The sequence below is a fragment of the Zalophus californianus genome, chromosome 2, assembly GCF_009762305.2.
Source record: "Zalophus californianus isolate mZalCal1 chromosome 2, mZalCal1.pri.v2, whole genome shotgun sequence".
Lineage (NCBI taxonomy): Eukaryota > Metazoa > Chordata > Mammalia > Carnivora > Otariidae > Zalophus > Zalophus californianus.
In genome coordinates this window covers 1975423-1992902 of record NC_045596.1, presented here as the reverse complement: position 1 = coordinate 1992902, position 17480 = coordinate 1975423, and the positions used below count along the sequence as shown (strand labels likewise).

At 59.1% G+C, this 17480-nt stretch overlaps 2 protein-coding genes across 18 annotated transcripts in view; one reads left to right on the top strand and one right to left on the bottom strand.

Moving 5' to 3' along the window:
• The first annotated feature begins 954 nt into the window (after positions 1 to 954).
• Positions 955 to 5623, top strand: MFSD10 (major facilitator superfamily domain containing 10). Of its 7 annotated transcripts, XM_027598959.2 has the most exons (13): positions 955 to 1544; positions 2048 to 2233; positions 2330 to 2426; positions 2665 to 2768; positions 3087 to 3245; positions 3329 to 3490; positions 3704 to 3812; positions 3911 to 4022; positions 4181 to 4289; positions 4384 to 4474; positions 4560 to 4607; positions 4698 to 4787; positions 4927 to 5102. In XM_027598959.2, the coding sequence occupies exons 1-13, from the start codon at positions 1086 to 1088 to the stop codon at positions 5040 to 5042; spliced, it is 1842 nt and encodes a 613-aa protein (XP_027454760.2). In that variant the 5' UTR covers positions 955 to 1085; the 3' UTR covers positions 5043 to 5102. The 7 variants fall into 7 exon arrangements, 6 of the variants coding, with proteins under 6 accessions (XP_027454760.2, XP_027454758.2, XP_027454757.2 ...); XM_027598957.2 differs by having other exon boundaries at positions 4384 to 4607; positions 4927 to 5609; XR_003520795.2 differs by lacking the exon at positions 4927 to 5102 and having other exon boundaries at positions 3333 to 3490; positions 3666 to 3812; positions 4384 to 4607.
• Positions 5624 to 5909: 286 nt separating this feature from the next.
• Positions 5910 to 17480, bottom strand: part of ADD1 (adducin 1) — a 93105-nt gene continuing 81534 nt past the window's right edge. For 3 of the 11 annotated variants that reach the window (XM_027598962.1, XM_027598966.1, XM_027598964.2), the window contains 4 exons: positions 17026 to 17118; positions 12513 to 12669; positions 10026 to 10124; positions 7425 to 7792 (listed from right to left, as the gene is read on the bottom strand). In XM_027598962.1, the coding sequence (XP_027454763.1) occupies positions 7425 to 7792; positions 10026 to 10124; positions 12513 to 12669; positions 17026 to 17118 (717 nt within the window). Of the gene's footprint in view, positions 7793 to 9310; positions 9346 to 10025; positions 10125 to 12512; positions 12670 to 17025; positions 17119 to 17480 lie in introns of those variants that run through there. The other 8 variants (XM_027598969.1, XM_027598971.1, XM_027598965.1 and 5 more) reach the window with 5 other exon arrangements.

Here is a 17480-nt window from a genome sequence, read left to right as displayed (position 1 = left end):
GGGGGGTGTTGGAAGTCAGGATGGAGAGCGTGGGGCCAGAGTATCCCTGCGGGCGCGTGGAACCCAAGCTATGCTTGCCCAGAGCAGCCTTGGGCTTGGGCATGAGACGCGGGAACACTCAGCCAGCTTCCCCTAGGCTCGTCGGAGACCCGCTTGCCTGGTGTGTGGCTCCCCAAATCCACAGGCCCTGTCACACTCCCCTCGGCTGGGGAGGCCTGGCCTGCTGTTCCCACACAGCCTGTGCTGTTACACAGCTGTTGCTACTTTAGTTCACCAAGTCCCTGGGCCCAGGACTCTTGCCCGACCGCCCCAGGACAATGGGACCAAGTCAGGTGCTGGGTTCTTGGGCTGAGGCCTTGCTCTTCAGTCCCATGGGGATGGAATGTGCCCACGACTAGCCCATAACGCCCCAGCTCTGGGTCAGTATCCCTGGAACATACCCCACTCTGCCCGCCCTGGGCCTCTCCCCAACCCCCCTCCAGACGTACTTCTTGGCCATGTATCTGTGTGGCTGGTGCATCACAGCCCTGCCTCTGCCCCTTGCAGAGGGGAGTATATAGAATGAGTTGTGGACGAAGGTATGAAACCCCCTGGGACCCACCTGGCCCAGGAGGAGGGCTGTTCTGAGCGGTTCTGATGAATTCTGCGTGCGGATTCCCAGCTCTGCCCTTCTGCCGCCACCCCACCATCTGAGGAAGTGAACGGGGCCGAAGCCTCAGGCATGGAGGCCGCAGGCTGCCGAAGGGGCAGCGTGGCTCCGCTGGAAGACAATGAACAGGACCCAGACGCGTCCTTTGGAGAAAGCTGACGGGTTTGCGTTAGAGGTTGACTCCTTGCCTCTATCAAGTAGAGTGTGACTGCGATTATCGTTACTTGGGATTTTAATATGGTGTAAAGAGGGTGTATGAGAGCCAAGCTGCCAAGGCGCGCTGTGCACGCACATCAACCTGGAAACCTAACCACGTTCACCAAACTTCCCGTTACTTTCTGGTTAGGGTTGGCCAGAGTCTCGGGAGCCCTGGACGCCAGGAGGCGGGAGGGAGGAGGGCGGGAAGTGCGGGGGGGGGGGGGTAGGTCAGGAGCAGATGAGGGCCTCCGCGGCGCGGGGCCAGGCCGGCAGCAGGAGCGGCCAGCGGCGGGCCCCCTCCCCCTCCCCCCGCTGTCCCGGGGCCCCGGGGCACAAATGCGTGCGGTCACAGCCGCGGGCCGGAGAGGGTCGAGGCCGGCCCGCACCACTCGGCCCTCCAGGGTGCAGCGCCCCGCACCACCTGCGCTCCGCGAGTGGAAGGGACCCTGGCGCCCGCCTGCGGTGGCGACCCCGCGGCGGCCCTGCCGGACGACGGCCCGCGGTTCCTCAGGACCAACCCGCACTCCGCGCCCGCCGGCCGGAAGAGGAAGCAGGCCGTCGTCCACACTTCCGGGGCGGGGCGGGGGCGTGGTCGGCGTGCGCCCCGCCCCTGGCAGCGGGCCGGGCCGTCCATTCCGCATCCGTCCATCTGTCCGTGTGTCCGTGTCCGTCCGTCCAACCCGAGCGCGCGGCCGCGGCAAGTGCAGGGCGGGGCTGCTCCCGCGCCCAGTGCGCGCCCCACCGCCCCGCCCAGGATGCGGACCGGGGCGGGGCGGGGCGGGGTCCCGGGTGGGGGCCAGGTCTGGGATTCCGGGCGAGCCGGGGGGGGGGGGGGGGGGGGGGGGGTTGCGGAGATCGGGGGGCCGAGGTCCCGGGGCGGGCGGAGGCCGGGGTCCGGGGTCCGGGGCGGGGATCGTGTTCGGGCCGCAGGGACGCCGCCGGGGCCTCAGTTTCCCCGCCCGCTCCTCACGAGGACGTGGGGTGGCCGCGTGGGGTGGGATGGTGCCCGGGGCCGCGATGCCCCCATCCGGCCCCTGGCGACGGTTGGCATCAGTGGCTGCGGTTTCTTGGCGCAACCCCGCAGCCGGAGTTTCCTGCACCCGGGGTCGGGGGGAGGGCGCAGAGGGACCCCTGTGTAGGGTAGGCATCCGGCGCTCGGGTACCCAGAGGCGGCCTCATGCAGACCTGCCACACTCTCAGCCAGGCGGGATCATGGGCTGGGGAGCCGGAGGGAGCTGCACCCCGCGCCCACCCATCCGCCAACAGACGGCGCAGGAGACGCGCGTGATCACTGTGGTCTTCCTCGGCCTCCTGCTGGACCTCCTGGCCTTCACTCTGCTCCTGCCCCTGCTGCCAGGGCTGCTGGAGAGCCACGGCCGTGCCCACGTGAGCCCGCCCCCATGTCCCTGTCCAGAGGCGCCCTGACTCCCCCCAGATGGCTGCCCACGCCCCCCACCCTTGTCACACTTCCGCGTTCCTCAGGACCCCCTCTATGGCTCGTGGCAGCGAGGTGTGGACTGGTTTGCCGCAGCGATCAGGATGCCGGCCGAGAAGAGGTACAACAGTGTCCTGTTCGGAGGTATGGCCGCCGGCCCCATGCCGGACCCCTGTGACCGGGTCTGGACTCGTCAACCCCAGCCCTTGTCCCCGCCTTCCTGCTCCTGGGCGCTGTCTGCCCCTCTCCAAGTGCAGCGTCCACTGGTGGTCAGGGCGCCTCAGCCGGAGGCCCAGGGCTGGGGAGTGCAGCACCCACCCGGCGCGATCAGACCCTTGGGGACAGACTGAGTCGTGGTGACCAAAACCTCTGTCTCCTCCAGGTCTGATTGGCTCGGTCTTCTCCTTCCTGCAGTTCCTCTTGGCACCGCTCACGGGGGCGGTCTCGGACTGTCTGGGGAGGCGCCCGGTGATGCTGCTGTCCCTGGTACGGGGCTCCCGAGGCGAGGGAATGTGCGGCTTCCTCTCGCCCGCCCGGCAGCCCTCTGGGGGGGAAGGGGGTTGGCTGTGAGCCCCTCATTGTCCCCGGGGTGGGGTGCTTGAGGGGGTGGTGGCTCCCGTGGCCCAGCCAGGCTTTCCCAGAGCTGCCCCTGCCACCTGTGTGGACATCGGGAACACAAGTAGACCTTGATGCTCCAGAACAGGGCCAGGCCCCAAGGGTGTTACCTGGGTTTGTCGGCCCAACTCTGGGCCCCTCGTGGCCTCAGGTGACCATACCTGCCCTGTGGACCCCACCCCGAGGCAGGCAGGTCTGGCCACCTCGTACGCTGTGTGGGCTGCTTCGAGGAGTTTCGCAGCCTTCCTGGCCTCCAGGGTGATTGGGGGCATCAGCAAGGGGAACGTCAGCCTCTCCACCGCCATCATAGCTGACCTGGGCTCACCTTCCGCCCGCGGCCGAGGCATGGTGCGTGCAGGCGATGGGGGATGAGCGGCTGCGGATTCCTTGCCTGGGGTCTTCCTGCCTGGCTCAGGCGGTCTTCTCCCCAGGCAGTCATCGGGGTGGCCTTCTCCCTGGGCTTCACCCTGGGCCCCATGCTGGGTGCCTCCCTGCCCGCGGAGACGGTACCCTGGCTCGCCCTGCTCTTCGCTGCCTCCGACCTGCTGTTTATTTTCTGCTTCCTGCCGGAGACCCTGCCCCCAGAGAAGCGGGTAAGGGGGGGCACCCGGGAAGAAACCAATGAGAGGTCCTGGGGCTGGGGGCTCAGTTCTGTGGGCGTGCGGGGATGCCAGGGGAGGCTGGACTGCCCTCTCCTGGTGCCCCGGCCTCTAGGGCCTGGCAGGGGAACTGGAGGCCAGGGCAGGTTCAGGTCATGCCCCTCCCCAGCTGCCTGGCAGGCCCCTCCAGTCCTGCCCCCGCCCCAGGCACCCTCCATCGCCCCCGGGTTTCGAGCCACTGCGGATCTGCTCAGCCCCCTGGCCTTGCTCCGTTTCTCGGCCGTGGCCCGCACCCAGGATCCACCTGCTGGAGACAGTAAGGAGCCACTCCCCTCTTGAGGATGGGACCGTGGCTTCTTCCAGCTGCCCAGGCCTCCCCCAGCTATCGTCAGCCCCTTCCCCACTGCTCCCCAGGACTTGGGAGCCTTCGCCGCCTGGGCCTGGTGTATTTCCTCTACCTCTTCCTGTTCTCGGGCCTGGAGTACACCCTGAGCTTCCTTGCCCACCAGCGCTTCCAGTTCAGCAGGTAGGCCCCTTGCAGAACCTGGCCTGACCCCCCTCCCCGGGTTCAGGGCTGACTCCCACGCTGGCACGGCAGACCGTGGAGAACCGGCCGTCACCCTGGCTCCCTGGCTTGGCCACGGGGAGCAGGGGCGAGGCACTCACAGCTTCCCCCGCTCCCAGCCTGCAGCAAGGAAAGATGTTTTTCTTCATCGGCCTCACCATGGCCACCGTGCAAGGTGCCTACGCGCGGAGGATCAGCCCTGGCAGGGAGATTGCAGCTGTGAAGCGGGTATGGGGCTCCCCCTGGGAAGCGGGGGGTAAAGGGGGCAGGCTGTGTCCTGAGCCCTGCCGGCAACAGCAGCTCCGCTGTGCACCCCCCGCAGGCCATCTTGCTGCTCGTGCCCGCCTTCGTTCTCATCGGCTGGGGGCTCACGCTGCCTGTGCTGGGCTTGGGGTTGCTGCTGTACTCCTTCGGTGAGTGGGTCCTCCCAGGGCCAGGGTGGGCGCGGCAGGGAGCCAGGAATCCGGGGTCACAGCCCTCCCTGGTGTCTCCCACCAGCTGCCGCGGTCGTGGTGCCCTGCCTGTCCTCCGTGGTTGCCAACTATGGTGAGATGCCTTTCCGTTGCTGGAGGTCCTCCAGGTGGGAGGAGGCCTGCAGGCACCTGATGGCCTCCTCCTCCCCTTCTCCCCCCCAAGGCTCACCAGGGCAGAAGGGCACAATCATGGGCACCCTGCGGAGCCTGGGCGCCCTGGCCAGGGCGGTGGGACCCATGGTGGCTGCCTCAGGTGAGGGCCCCAGGGTGGCCGGGCCAGGCCTGGGGGCTACTGGCCTACAGCGGGGGGCGCGCCGCTGCTGCCATCCTGGGGCCAAGGGGCGGCAAGGACGGGGTGGGCCCGCGCCACCGCTCAGGCGCTCTCTCCACAGTGTACTGGCTGGCGGGGGCCAGGATCTGCTTCACCGTGTGCTCCGGCCTCTTCCTGCTCCCCTTCCTGCTCCTGTGGAATCTGAGGCCTCCAGCCCACGCGCTCAAGGCCGAGTAGCCGAGCCAGCCCCGCCTCGAGCTGGGGGGGGGGGGGGGGAGAGGAGGCCTGGGCCTGGGCCTGGGCCTGCCCCCCCCCCCCCCCCCCCCCCCCCGGGCCCAGCCCAGGACGGCTCACGGCCTGCAGCCCCAGAGGGCCCAAGACACTCCCGGCCCCTCCCTAGGTGTGGACGGCCCTGTGAGGCTGGGGGCAGTGACTCCAAACCCTTCCAGGCTTTCTGTTGGCTTCTGTGACACACGGTGTCAGCCAGGCCTCTGAATGACAAAATAAAGCAGCTATTTTATATCCAGTGCCTCTCTGCAGTACACCGCTGTGCCTCGCCACCCCCCACCCCCCGGCGCCAGAAGCAGCAACTTAAGCTGAAGGCTCTTAGAGCTGCACTGAGCAGAAGTGTCCCAGGCTCTTCCCGAGCCGGCTGCCATTCTGCACAAGGCTGAGGACAGAACGTGGACGCAGGGCCCTCCAGGCTGTGCCCTGCACCCTGGCCGACCAGGGAGGAGAGGCCCCTGTGCCACGTTCTCCCCATCACACGTCCCGCCCCAGCCTGTGGCTAAAGGGTCCTCCCCAGTGCAAAGCAACAGTGTGTGATCAAGAAATAAAGCACCTGGGGGGCGGCTGGGGGGCTCCGTTGGTTGGGCGTCCGACTCCTGATTTCAGCTCCGGCCATGATCTCAGGGTCACGGGATCTGCCCCTTTTGTGGGGCTCTGCGCTAGGGGGCGGGCGGAGGCTGCTAGAGATTCTCTCTCCCTTTGCCCCTCCACCCCCCCACACGCCCACACTGTCTCTCAAATAAATCTTAAAAAAAAAAAAAACTTGGGGATCTCTTTGGGATCCGAGGAGCAAACGAAAGGAACTGAAGTGTAAAACTGCTTCCCAAGTTTAGACAAGGAAACTGCTTAAAGAATTTTATTTGTGAGTAAAACATGTTACAGTGAAGGACGCAGGACCCATCCTCCCAAGCCTGTGTCCATATATACGACTAAACTTCATGTTGTGATACAAAGAGTTAAAATAAACTACAAAAGTGAAATGAAAGTCATTGCGTACGTGGGACAAAAGGAAGGGCTAGTGTCGGCGGTTAACTGGAGGACAGGGCGAGGGCGGAGAACCCGAACACCACCGCGGCGACAAAACGATACGCTGGAGAAAGCACGTCTCCAGAAGCTCGAAGCAGCTGTCAGCGCCATGCAGCCAGCCTCAGGTCCTGCTTGGGGTCAGGAGTGTGGGACCCCGGCCCGGCTCTGGCAGCAGGTCCACCAGGAACCCCTCCCCGCTTTCCGGGGAGGAGGCGAGCCGGCACCTAGCCAGGCCGGCACCGGGCAGCCCCTGGAATGGGTCCCCCACTAGTTCCTGCTAAGCAGCTGCACGTGATTTTTCAGGAATCTCAATGAAAATTTATGATGTCCCACAAGGAGAGCCAGGCCTGGCTCCACAAAGGACTAGTGTGAGAAGTTAGGGAGGGACCGCTGCGTGCCCTTCTACCTTGAGTTATCTTTTACCAAAACCAGGCATCTTTCAGGCTGAGTTAAAAAAGGCAACCCTTTCCCAGTTCCAGTGACCTACACTCTACTGTGCTGTGCAGAGGCAGAGCGAGAAAACTAAAGCAAGAAGTGGCCTGTTCCTGTTCATGGTCAAAAATGGAGGGTGAATTGCAAACCTGCTAAAGGAAAATTCTAGAAAGGACTCTTCCCCCTCTTAATGTATCTTCTCTATGACAGGAATCTGGAGACCCCAGTAAGAATGTGGGGGCCTCTGAACCCCGTTTCTGGGCTCAGGGCCATCAGACCATGCACAGGGCACGTGGGGTGTACGCAGGCCCCTCTGCTGCTGGGTCCCTGGCTCTCACAGGCCGTCAGGGTGCCCGGGGCCGCCGGCGGGCACAGGAGTACTCGCCCAGGACTGAGGTTCTGTAACTACAACCCAAGTGAGATCGCGGAGCAGGTAATGCCAGCAGGAAGCTCCAAGTCTGATTCAGTCACCTGAGACGTGGGGGTGAAGGGGAGCCTAGCAGACACACAGCATGGGGGACTGCACCACAGGAGGAGAGGGAGGGCAAGGCCAGAGCCACCAGGGCGTCCCACTGTCCGGCCAGAACCAGGACGGCCCGCCCCCGGGGCAGAGCGCGCCTGCAGGGTGCTAGTCCAGGCAGGGCGGGCAGATGCAGCGGGGCCGCGGAAACGTGTCTCCCCCAGCCCCCGAGGCTGAGGCCCCTGCGCGCGCACACGAGGTTAGCACCGGTCTACGTGGGGGTTTGGTCACACCGTGAGGGGAGCTTTAGCTATGAGGAGGGATGGGCTTTTTGCATTCCATGACACAGGAAGACAGGACACGAGACACAACCGGGGGCGGTCTGGTGGCTTCGGTGTGTGAGGGACGGGCCTTCAGGAGTCGCTCCTCTTCTTGCTCTTCTTCAGAAAGGAGGGGGTGCGGAATTTCTTCTTCTTCTTGGAAGGGGACTTGCCCGGAGACCCATCGCTGCCAGGGTCCACGGCAGCCCCCTCCTCGGCAGCTGGGGAGGTGGCCTCTTCCAGCGCCTGGGCGGAGGCTGGCTCGGGGCTGGCCGCCACAGGGGACCTGGCGGGGCTGGGAGGCTCGTGGGCTTCCCCGAGCCCCTCCTCCCCCTCCTCCTCCTCCTCCAGTGTGGGGAAGCCGAGCGCTTCTGAAGGCTCATCAGGGGACAGGTCGGGGAGAGTCGGCTTAAAGGTGGCAGCATCACTGTCCTCTCCGGAGGTGGGCTCCTGCGGCAGGTCTGGTGGGCAGGGGACGAGAGACAGGGCTGAAGAGCAGCCACCGGACTTGAGCGGGGCGCCCCGAGAGAGGCAGCTCCCCGCACCAAGATGGCTGCGGGGCTGGGCTCTAGGGGCTTTTAGCGACACGAAAACAAGAAACTTTAAATCAGGTCTACTCTACTTTAAGGCTGGATATGGCTCAGGATACAAAATGGAGACGCAACCTCGCCGGGGGTTGGGGATGGGGGGTTCAGCTCCTCCTCGTGGACAGTGTGCTGACAGACCCAGACGCGATCCTGGGACCTCGGGCCCCAGTCAGAGAGCTGGGCGAGCTGACGGCACTGCACTAGGACCATGTTCCACGTTTAACACTCCCAATAGGAGTTTGTTCTAGAACCCTAAGGGCACATATTAGTAGTATTTAGGCCTAAATTTGGGTCCACAACACCTGGTCTCCCCCAAGAAGAAAACCATGGAAAACCGTGGTTAACTCCCAGACCCCATGGGCACTATCAACATCAAACAAAATAAAGCCATTGTAGGCTGGAGAATGAAGGAAAAGAACAGAACTGTAAGGTAAGGGACAGGGGCAAAAACCAGGCCAGCTTCAGCATTCAAACATGGGAACATGAAAGGGCAAAAGGTAACTCGCTGTAGAGAACACAGCCCGAGAGTGGGTGTCCGGGGAAGGTCCCATCATCAGATCTCTATGCGGACTCTGACCGGGGGGAAACCAGTTTTGTAGAGTTTTATAACATCCTACAGAGTTACAAGCGACTTGCTGCTTAGGCAACACTAAACCATTTAGTACAGAGAAGCCAAGCCCCGCGTCGGGGGGACTCGGAGCTGAGTGTGGGTGAGGTGCGGCCGCGGGAGGCTCCGGGCCCCAAACGCTTAGCACTTCGGCTCTGGGAGGCTGGGGCTGCCCCGGCTGGCCCCTGGGCCACCTTCAGTCCTGGGACAATTAAATGTCCTTACTCAGGGGGACAGGAGGAAGTTAGCGTTCACCCTGCAGAGCATGCAGAGGTGGCCTGTGGGTGCCTCTGGGGAACTTTACCATGTGACCAAATACCACATTAAAAACAGCACCAGTCTCCTGCCCCATCCCCAATTAGGCTTAAGCGCTCAGCTTAAGCCAAGATCCCAACAGAAGCCACTGGCATGCAGCACGAGGCAAAATCCTCCCCCTGCCTGAACCTAGTCTGGTGTGTGTCTGATGCCGCCGAGCAATCACAAGCTGAGCAGGACCACGTGACGGCTCTGGAACTCCCGAGACCCACAGGGCCCTGAGCAGCACCGCCTCGGTCCCCGGGGGTCCCCACCTAGCTCTCCAACCACGGAGTCCCTGCCAAGATGCCACTGCCTGGGTGGGAGGAACTGAGTACAAAAAAAGCGGAGCGGGGGGGGCGGGGGGGACTCTATTTTTATTTTGAATAAACAGAGAACAGAACTCAGTAAGCAACAAAGAAGCAGGAGAATGAGGCAAAGCACAGGGACCACTGGTTAAACGGCAGAGGGCCAGACGCGGGCGGTACTTACTATGGTAACAGGTACTCTTTAGCACATCCAACTCCTGTTTGTAACGCAGCCACAGGAAGAGAAAAGCACAGGGAGAGAATCTAGGCATTCAGTCACAGCCACTGGGTTATAGAAGGAGAATGGCTGAGCCATTCTTGGGGACAAACGGGGGGAGGAAGGCGAGCCACAGGCTCCCCACAGGCACGGGAAGCACGACATGTAGGACCAAGGGACAGACACGCAGTGGGTGGTCTGAGAGGCCAGTGGAGGCCAGCACGCTGCATGGACTGACTACTACGGCAGGTCACACGAGGTCCTGCAGCCCAGACACAACAGAAGACGTTTCCAGAGGGGTGATCTGGACACAGTAAGGTTTGAGAAATGCATAAGCAGTAGGCAAAATTGACATCATAAACGAAGGTGGGATCCGATCCCCCAAGTCTGCCCTCCCACCTTGTCCTGATGTCTCACTACCAAATCTGTTGCCTCGAGTGACCCAGGACAGAACCAAAACAGGAGCAAGAAAGGCGGGCCAGTTCAGAACCATGTGTCGTGCTGGCTTCCACGCAAATGCTCGCTCCTTCACCACTGTCCGTTCAGCTACTGACACCCGGTGCTCTCCCTCCACTCGACAGGACACAAAATCCACCTCTCATGGTGGACACCAGACCACAGAAGGCCATGCACCCTCCCACAGCGGGGCAGCCACACGCTCACGTCCACCCCAGAGCTCACCTTCCTCAAGCTTGACGGGGGTGCTGGGGGGGGTGTGCGGGGCAGCAGGGGGCTCTGGAGGACTCTTTTCTTTCTGTTCTCTGGTCTCGTCCAGATTCTCTGCAGATGGGCAGAAAGTGAGAGGGTCACAGTAAAGAGCTTCAGACATCGTGAGCCTTCACCCTCCTCAAAGGCAGGCAGGCCCTCCTGCCCTGTCCATCTGGCTGCCTTGAGGGGGACGGCTGAAGCTTCTTTCTCGGGTACATCGAAGAGACCAGGAGGGCTCATGGCCACGTTGTCTTCATCTCTCCAAGGGGACAAAGAAGGCCGATTGTGACTGGTGTGGATCTGAATCTCAAAGATTCAACCAACTCTGGATACAAAATTGATTTCCATTCTTATTCCAGATTGAATCTGCCAGAGCCAACACTGTGACACATGGTGACTGGTGACCCCCGGGGTGTCCCCACCTGTGTTCCAGTGAGGAGCCCCCCCCCACGGCTGAGCCAAGCAGCCCAGGGTCCCAGGCACCCTCACCCTAGTCGCCACCTCAAGGATGTCACATGAGCACTGCACTAGTTTTCATTGTTTTATGCAGAATGTTTTCTACCAATAATTTAAACCTGATAATTATAATATTTTTATTTTCTGAAATAAAATATGCTGATAAGGATCAGAGAAAAAACTGCAGGTACTAGGACCCAGGATCCAGAAAATTCCAAGGCTACTTCTCATTTAGGGAAATATGCATACCAATGTTAATCCTAATTCCTTAACTCTCCTCTCATTTAAACTTTTTATATTAACAGCTTGGTATCACTAGGTCTCATATTTTGAACAAATAGCTATAACTGGCAAGGCCTTGATCTCCTAGAGATACCAGCCTACCTTCCTGAAGCCAGAGGTCTATGAACAAAGGCCTTTCCATCTCCCAGGAGCTCCCTCAACCACGAAAGGTGCCCGAGCCCCACGGTTTGCTTCCTTCCTCCTGCGGCAACTGCTGCTGTGCAGCATCCCCCATGCCGACGGCCAGCCCCGGGCAGGGGTCTCCTGGCAGCACCCATGGCTGGCACTCCCGCTGCAGACAGGCCAGTGATCACAGAGCACGGTCACAATTGCCCCATCCACTCAACGGCTGAAACATCCCTCCTCATGGAGCCTCACGAGGAGGGAGACCCCTGTGTGTCTTGTGCTCTGACGCAAAGACCATTTTCTTGTAATCCAGATTCCCCAGACACTGGGAGGACCCGAAGGGCAGACACACACGTGTGTGCGCTCTGGAACCGGGATTCGCCCACAGGGCCAAGAGCTCAGGCCCACAGGCCACCCTGAGGCAGGGACTTACGGCGACAGCACAAAGCTCTCTGCGGGGCTGCGCACACCATTCAAGGGAGACGATGAGAAGCAGAACTCGATATGACAGAAACACCAGGCTCACTCTGATTCGATGTGTGCAAGGTCTTAATCCTAATGCACAGCTAACAGAAAGTGACGAGCAGTGATGCTGGAACGCTCACTGAAAACAATTCAGCAATAGTTTTCGGTACAACTTATATTTCAACAGCATCTACATAATGCGTTAGTTGGTCTAAAACAAGGCCAAGAAATACCTAAATTGGGGCAAATCAGAGGTTATATGAGGAGCAATACATAATTCCCTGGACGATCCTCCACAGCCCCAGGGCTATGGAACACTGTGGGACTTCCACTCCAAAGGCTGATTCCCGGGGAGCAAGCTGGGGAAGACGTGTGGTCCCTACTTAGGATCGGAGGCTTCGGTACAAAGACCAGGGTTGGAACTTATGGCCCTGAGGACGCAGCATGAGCCTCCTGGTTGAGGGGGTGTCTGTGCCCAGGGCGTTCCTGGTAAACAACCAAGGGTGCTCAGGGAGAGTGCGCCTTCACGGCAGAAGCAGGGGGAGGCTGACTTCTCATGTTAGTTCTCAAAATTCTTGGACCTACTTTTCAAAACCTAGAGTTTGAAACCAACTCCTCTGTGAGGTTCTGGCTCTTAGTCACCGATTCTCATTGTTGGAAAATCGTCCCATTGTGTTTTACAAAAATATGACCTCCTGGATCAGTGAGTCAGTTACCAAGAGGAACGGGCTGCACCCGCACGCGGCCACTCTTCACTCGGGATGCCAGAGCGGTCGACACGCTGGCACACGGGCCTGCAATCACGGCCTGCCAAGGAAGACCCTCAGCGTTTGTGCGGAAAGACAGCAGCCCGGCTCTCGGACACAGTCTCCCACATAGCCAGCCTGCAGGTGCCTCCCAAGCCGACCGTTCACAAGTGTGTTTTCCCTTCTAATCCTCTGGAACTAGGAAATGTGCACGGAAGAACGTTCAGGTCTTAACCAAACAGAAGGCTGATCTTTCATACAAGTGACTGTCCTCATCACCCCCAGTCACCACTTGGGCACAAAGGAACTCGCAGCGCGCCTTCTCTCGCTTCAGGCACCCCCCATGCTGAGCGTGCCAACATGCCCAGGACCCGCGCACACTTACCTTCGGGGCCCTTCTGCTTCCGCTCCACCTCCCGGCGGTACTCCTCCAGCTCTCTGTCGGTGAGCGTGTTGAAGGGGTTGGGGCCTGTGGTGCTCACAATGACGTGGGGCTGGTACTCCTTCTCAATGATGGCCTTGGAAGCTGTCACCAGCTCCCCCTGCACACAAAAAGGGAGGCCCAGTCTGCAGGAGCCCCGCCCGCAGGGACTCTCCCCCCTCCCGGGCAAGGCTGCAGGCAGGGCAGGGTGGGTGGATTTCCCGGAGCGCACAGACAACCCTGAGACTTGGCCTGAGCCTCACCCTGGGCCCTGAGGTTGAGGCTGAGCTGCAGCCTCCAGTGTTTGGAGACAGAGAAACAAAATTTTGAAGCTACAAAACAAATGTAACAGGAGAAAAAAATCCTAGGAAAGTCCTTCAGGTTTCAGGTGCATGGAGGGCACAGAGCACCTCAGGGAGAATGCGGTCTCCTTCCTGGCAGGGATGGAAGAGCCAACTCTTTAAGTCAATTGCCCTCTTCACGACATCAGAAAACATCCAGGATTCCAAATCAGGGAAAGTATGCTCGGAGATTTGCTTACTTTCTAAGTTCACAGATTAAGTTCTGTTCTTTTAACTATGTGTTTAGTTTATAACTAGCTCCTGGAACTTATCCCAAAACACTTGAGAAATTTTAAGAAGTCCCAAAATACCAGTATTTGTCTGAGGAATTTGGAAAACCAAGAACATGTAGGAAAGAAAGAGAAAGCAAGCAAGCAGAGCACAAAGGTGGATGGCAGTCAGCACCCAGTCTGTAAAGGGAGGCAGCCCCATGCCAGGGGATCACTGGGGTGGGGAGGCAGCCTGGAGGGAGGGAGCCGGCGGGGGGAGGCAGCTCTGGGGTGTGTGAAGTGATGTCCAGCCTACACTCACCTGCCCCAGCACAGCTCTGTGCCCCACTGCCCAGCGTGGTTGGCCCCCAAATGCCCTGGGTTCATTTTCTGGGAAAGTTAACCAGAACACACGCACATGCCCATTACTTAATGGGAGTTTCCAAAAACCATCACAGGAGAATCCAAAATTCTGATGCTAGGCCTGATATGTCCACACTCTCCTGAGTAAGGGGCGAACACCAGAGAGAGACCGTGCCCAAGCAATGTGCACGAGAGATGGAGCCAGACTGAGTGCTGGGGAAATTCAGCTCACCTGGGCCACCTGTTGCCCTGGCAAAGGCTGGAGAACCTGGGCTGAGGGGCTGCTGTCCAGCAAGCTGGGTATGGAGAGTCCAGAGCACTCCATGATCAATCAGGGATGCAGAGCCGGGGAAGAAAAGCAAAGGATCTGCTGGAATTGGCCCCCTTTGCTCAGAGAGCCTCAAGATTCAAGACGACCTGGATGGTCAAGGCGGGGGGTGGGGCCCTCTTTCTGACCAATGCTGACCCAAGGTCAAGTGGCCTTTCGCTCAGAAGCAGCCCTGTCTCCCCAGAGCAGGGGACTGAATCCCTGCCTGCCACTCACTACTCGTTGACACCTATTCCTGTGCATGGGCCCGGGTTTTGCCTTGAGAGGAGCCTGCTGGGCCGACAACAGCTGAGACCCAGCTGCACGTTTCCCTAAATCTACGGCAACGTGGCCAGTTGCACTTGCATCCTGGTATCACTGCTGAGAAAATGAGGTGACATGAGGTTTGAGAGAAATGTTTCAATTCACTTAAATCCAAAGTTCAAATCAAGGGGTGAATAAAATATCAAGAATCACCTGCCACAGAGGCACCCGTGGACCAGCAAGGCCCTTCCCGCCCTGAGACACCTGACCCTCAAGGCGCAGTGGGGTTGCCTCCCTCCTCCAAATTCTCAATGGCAAGCAGTTACCAAGACCCGGGCTCTGAACAGACTGAGGGGACAGAGGGAGCCTGTTATCTGCGGGGAAGGAAAAGGAGCAAGGCCTGGGATGCAGAGGGAACAGGTCTCCTGTGGAGCAGCCTGGGCTGAGAAACCAGGATATGACGTGGCTGCTCTCGCCAGCAGGCCACGGGGAGGCTCTTGCCGCTTCCCTCACTTCTAGCCACAGAGCAGGGGCTCCAAGCAAACCAGATGCCCAGGAACTGCTTCTGCACTTGGCTGAGGCAGCTGGCGAGCTACGCAAACATGGCTAGCGACCCGATCTCTCTGAGCATCAGGCTTCCCATCCATAAACCCCACTCAGATTTGAATTTACGTTCTCAGTGCCGGGCCACACACTTCTGGGTGCTCAACACCAAATGCACCATGGAAGTGTGCAAGGTGGGCCCAGGCCCCTCCCGTTTCTACCACGCACCAACAAGTGTGGGAGGGCCACAGCCCATGTGCACAGAGGTGCACAGAGAACAGGGGCTCACGGTGTCCAGACCCAGCAGCACAGTTCTCGGCTGCACTGGGCCACCTTCAGCATAAACCTGTCCGCCCTGACGTCTAACAGCTCGATTCACTAGTAATGAAGTCCAGAAGGCGCCAGATTGCCCCAAGCTACATGCTGGCAGGCACAGTGCTGGAGCCAAGAGAGCCTTCAGCAGAGCTCAGGATTCCTTTTGGAACCAGAGCACTGGGGTGTGGCTGACAGCTCGCCGCTCCTTCTTCTGTCAGAAGATAACATGCTCTGAGTGAACGGCCATCACAAGGGAGGGAGAGATGGAAGCAAAGGAAAGTCCTTCCCAAAAGCTCCAACTTCCTAGGCCCCAAACACACATTCCTCAGATTCTCAAACGGAAAAATTGTCTACACACCTGCCTCACTGGAAAGAGGACATTTTTGGGACATTTAACAAAGTCCTTTTCACTGGTTCAAAGAGAAACTGACATTGCTGGCCAGCAGCGCCCATCTTGTAGAAGGAGCAACACAGTCTGCGTTTCGAGCTCCACACAAAAGCCGTGAGGACACCTTTGGTCAAGGGCACGGCTGGAATCATGTTCTCAACAGAGAAATGAACTAAGCTTAATTGGTGGAAAAAAGACCAAGAGTGCAAATGTGAGCACCAGAAGGAGGGTTGGTGGAGAAAACACAAGCTGGGTCCAGAATCCAGGTGCAGGGACACCAGCATCTCAGCCGGGCTGGGCGCACTTTCCTGGGCTAACTCCCGCCCAGACGCACCACTCACAGAGCTTGGTGCTCAGACTGTGGGGAGGACACCAGGATCACCAGGAACCCCGTTCGCACCAACTCTGACCGCCGGGCCCGGGGAACACAGGTGACGGGGCACACACCCAAGTCTGACACTGCTGCAGCAAACCCGGGACCTGCCGAAACAGCCCCCTTTCAATGCAGCCCGCCTTCCAGCAAGCCCTGACAGGGTGCAAGCAGAGACCACGACGTGCGACGCCGCACCAGAGGGACCGCGAGCAGGGACTGCTCCAACCGGCTCTGCCCACGGAGCCACAGGGCGGCAGCCACGGGTGGACTCCGCACAGGAAGCCCCCGGGCTCGTGGACTTGGCATACCTTCACACATCTGAGAAAAAAATGAGGAACTCACAAGATCACAACAGCTTCCAGCCCAAAGGACTGAGACGCAAAACAAGTACATCTTTCTCCTTTGCTCTAAGGAGCTCCTCCAAGAATGGCAGCTGCAAGTACATTCTAACGATAAGGAAAACGGGACTCGCAGACTTAATATGTAAGTATGCAAAACAGAGTTAATGGTGGGGACTCCACACAAGAATATACAGTCTTTGCTACAGATCTGCTTCTTTCTGGCAACTGGAACATCGCTAACATGATACTTGCCTTTTAGTGGAGGCATATGAATTGAAAGAAACACCCCTCAAATTTCCTTTGAATGCAGGGTGAACGTGACTAAGACTCGAAACGTGCAGGCAGCTGCAGTCCACCCTTGGCCCCAAGGAGTGCAGCCTGAACGCTCACTGAAGTTCTCCTTCCACCACGTCAGGTACGCATGTACACAGATGACAACCCTGGGCTTCAAATTTGCACGCCTTTTTCCCCCGTGAAACACTTGGAAAAATTATCCAGTATTTTTTAAGGGAAAAATGAAATATATTTCAGCAACAATAAAAAACGGTCTGATTGACTTCCCCCTCCTCTTGAAATGATGTCTTTCAATCATACACCCTCCAGCTGCCACGTCCACGGCACGTGCGGTCACAGCTGAGCGAGCACAGGCAGGAGACTGCACAAGAGAGCCACCGCTGGCCACGGTCTGCCCACATGAGCCTTTGGCAAGCGGCATCTTGTAAAAGGCAAATAACACCCAAAAGCATGCACCAACCAAAGTCATGTGCAGAACTTCGGAAATGCGCCACGTCGTTAAGATGGGCCCACTCTCCGCAGCCTCGTGGAATAACGACAGTTGTGAAAATAGCCTCATACCAAATGTCTTCATGAAAGAACAGGCAGAACAGAACCCCTGCGCAATCCCACAGATAACTCAGAGACAGGTTTAAAGCTACTTCGGTAACTAAGACGGTGCCCAGCGAGAGCAGTGAGGGACGGGGAAGGTGAAGAGCAGCGTGTGATGAGAGGCAGCTGGGGACAGGGCAGTGAGTACCTTTCTAAAAGACAGAGATCTAGCAGGACTAAAGGTCTGCTCTGTAAGCTCGAGCCCTTCGATTGTTTCCGTACAGTCAGAGAGGGGTGCATCCTGCAACAGTAAACTGAGTCATCAGAGCCCACCAGGCCCAGCTTTGAAACATCAACAGAGAGCACAGGACGGAGCCAGCCCAGGGCATGCAGCAGAGACAGCCGGCCACGTGAAAGCAGAGGTGATGGCGGGGCCAGGTGGGAGCACAGACCACGCAAGCGGGGCCACGGCTGGCCCAAATCGGAAAACGGTCACCTACCCTGCTGTCATGTTTAAAACATTAGGTGGCAACTTCATTTCAGAGATAACTACTTACACGATTATCTTCCATGTGCCACAAAGTACAGTCCTTTTTCAGAAAAGCGTGTAAATGTGGAGACCACATTTACAGGTACCCTCTGTAAGCACTTTACCCCAAGCAG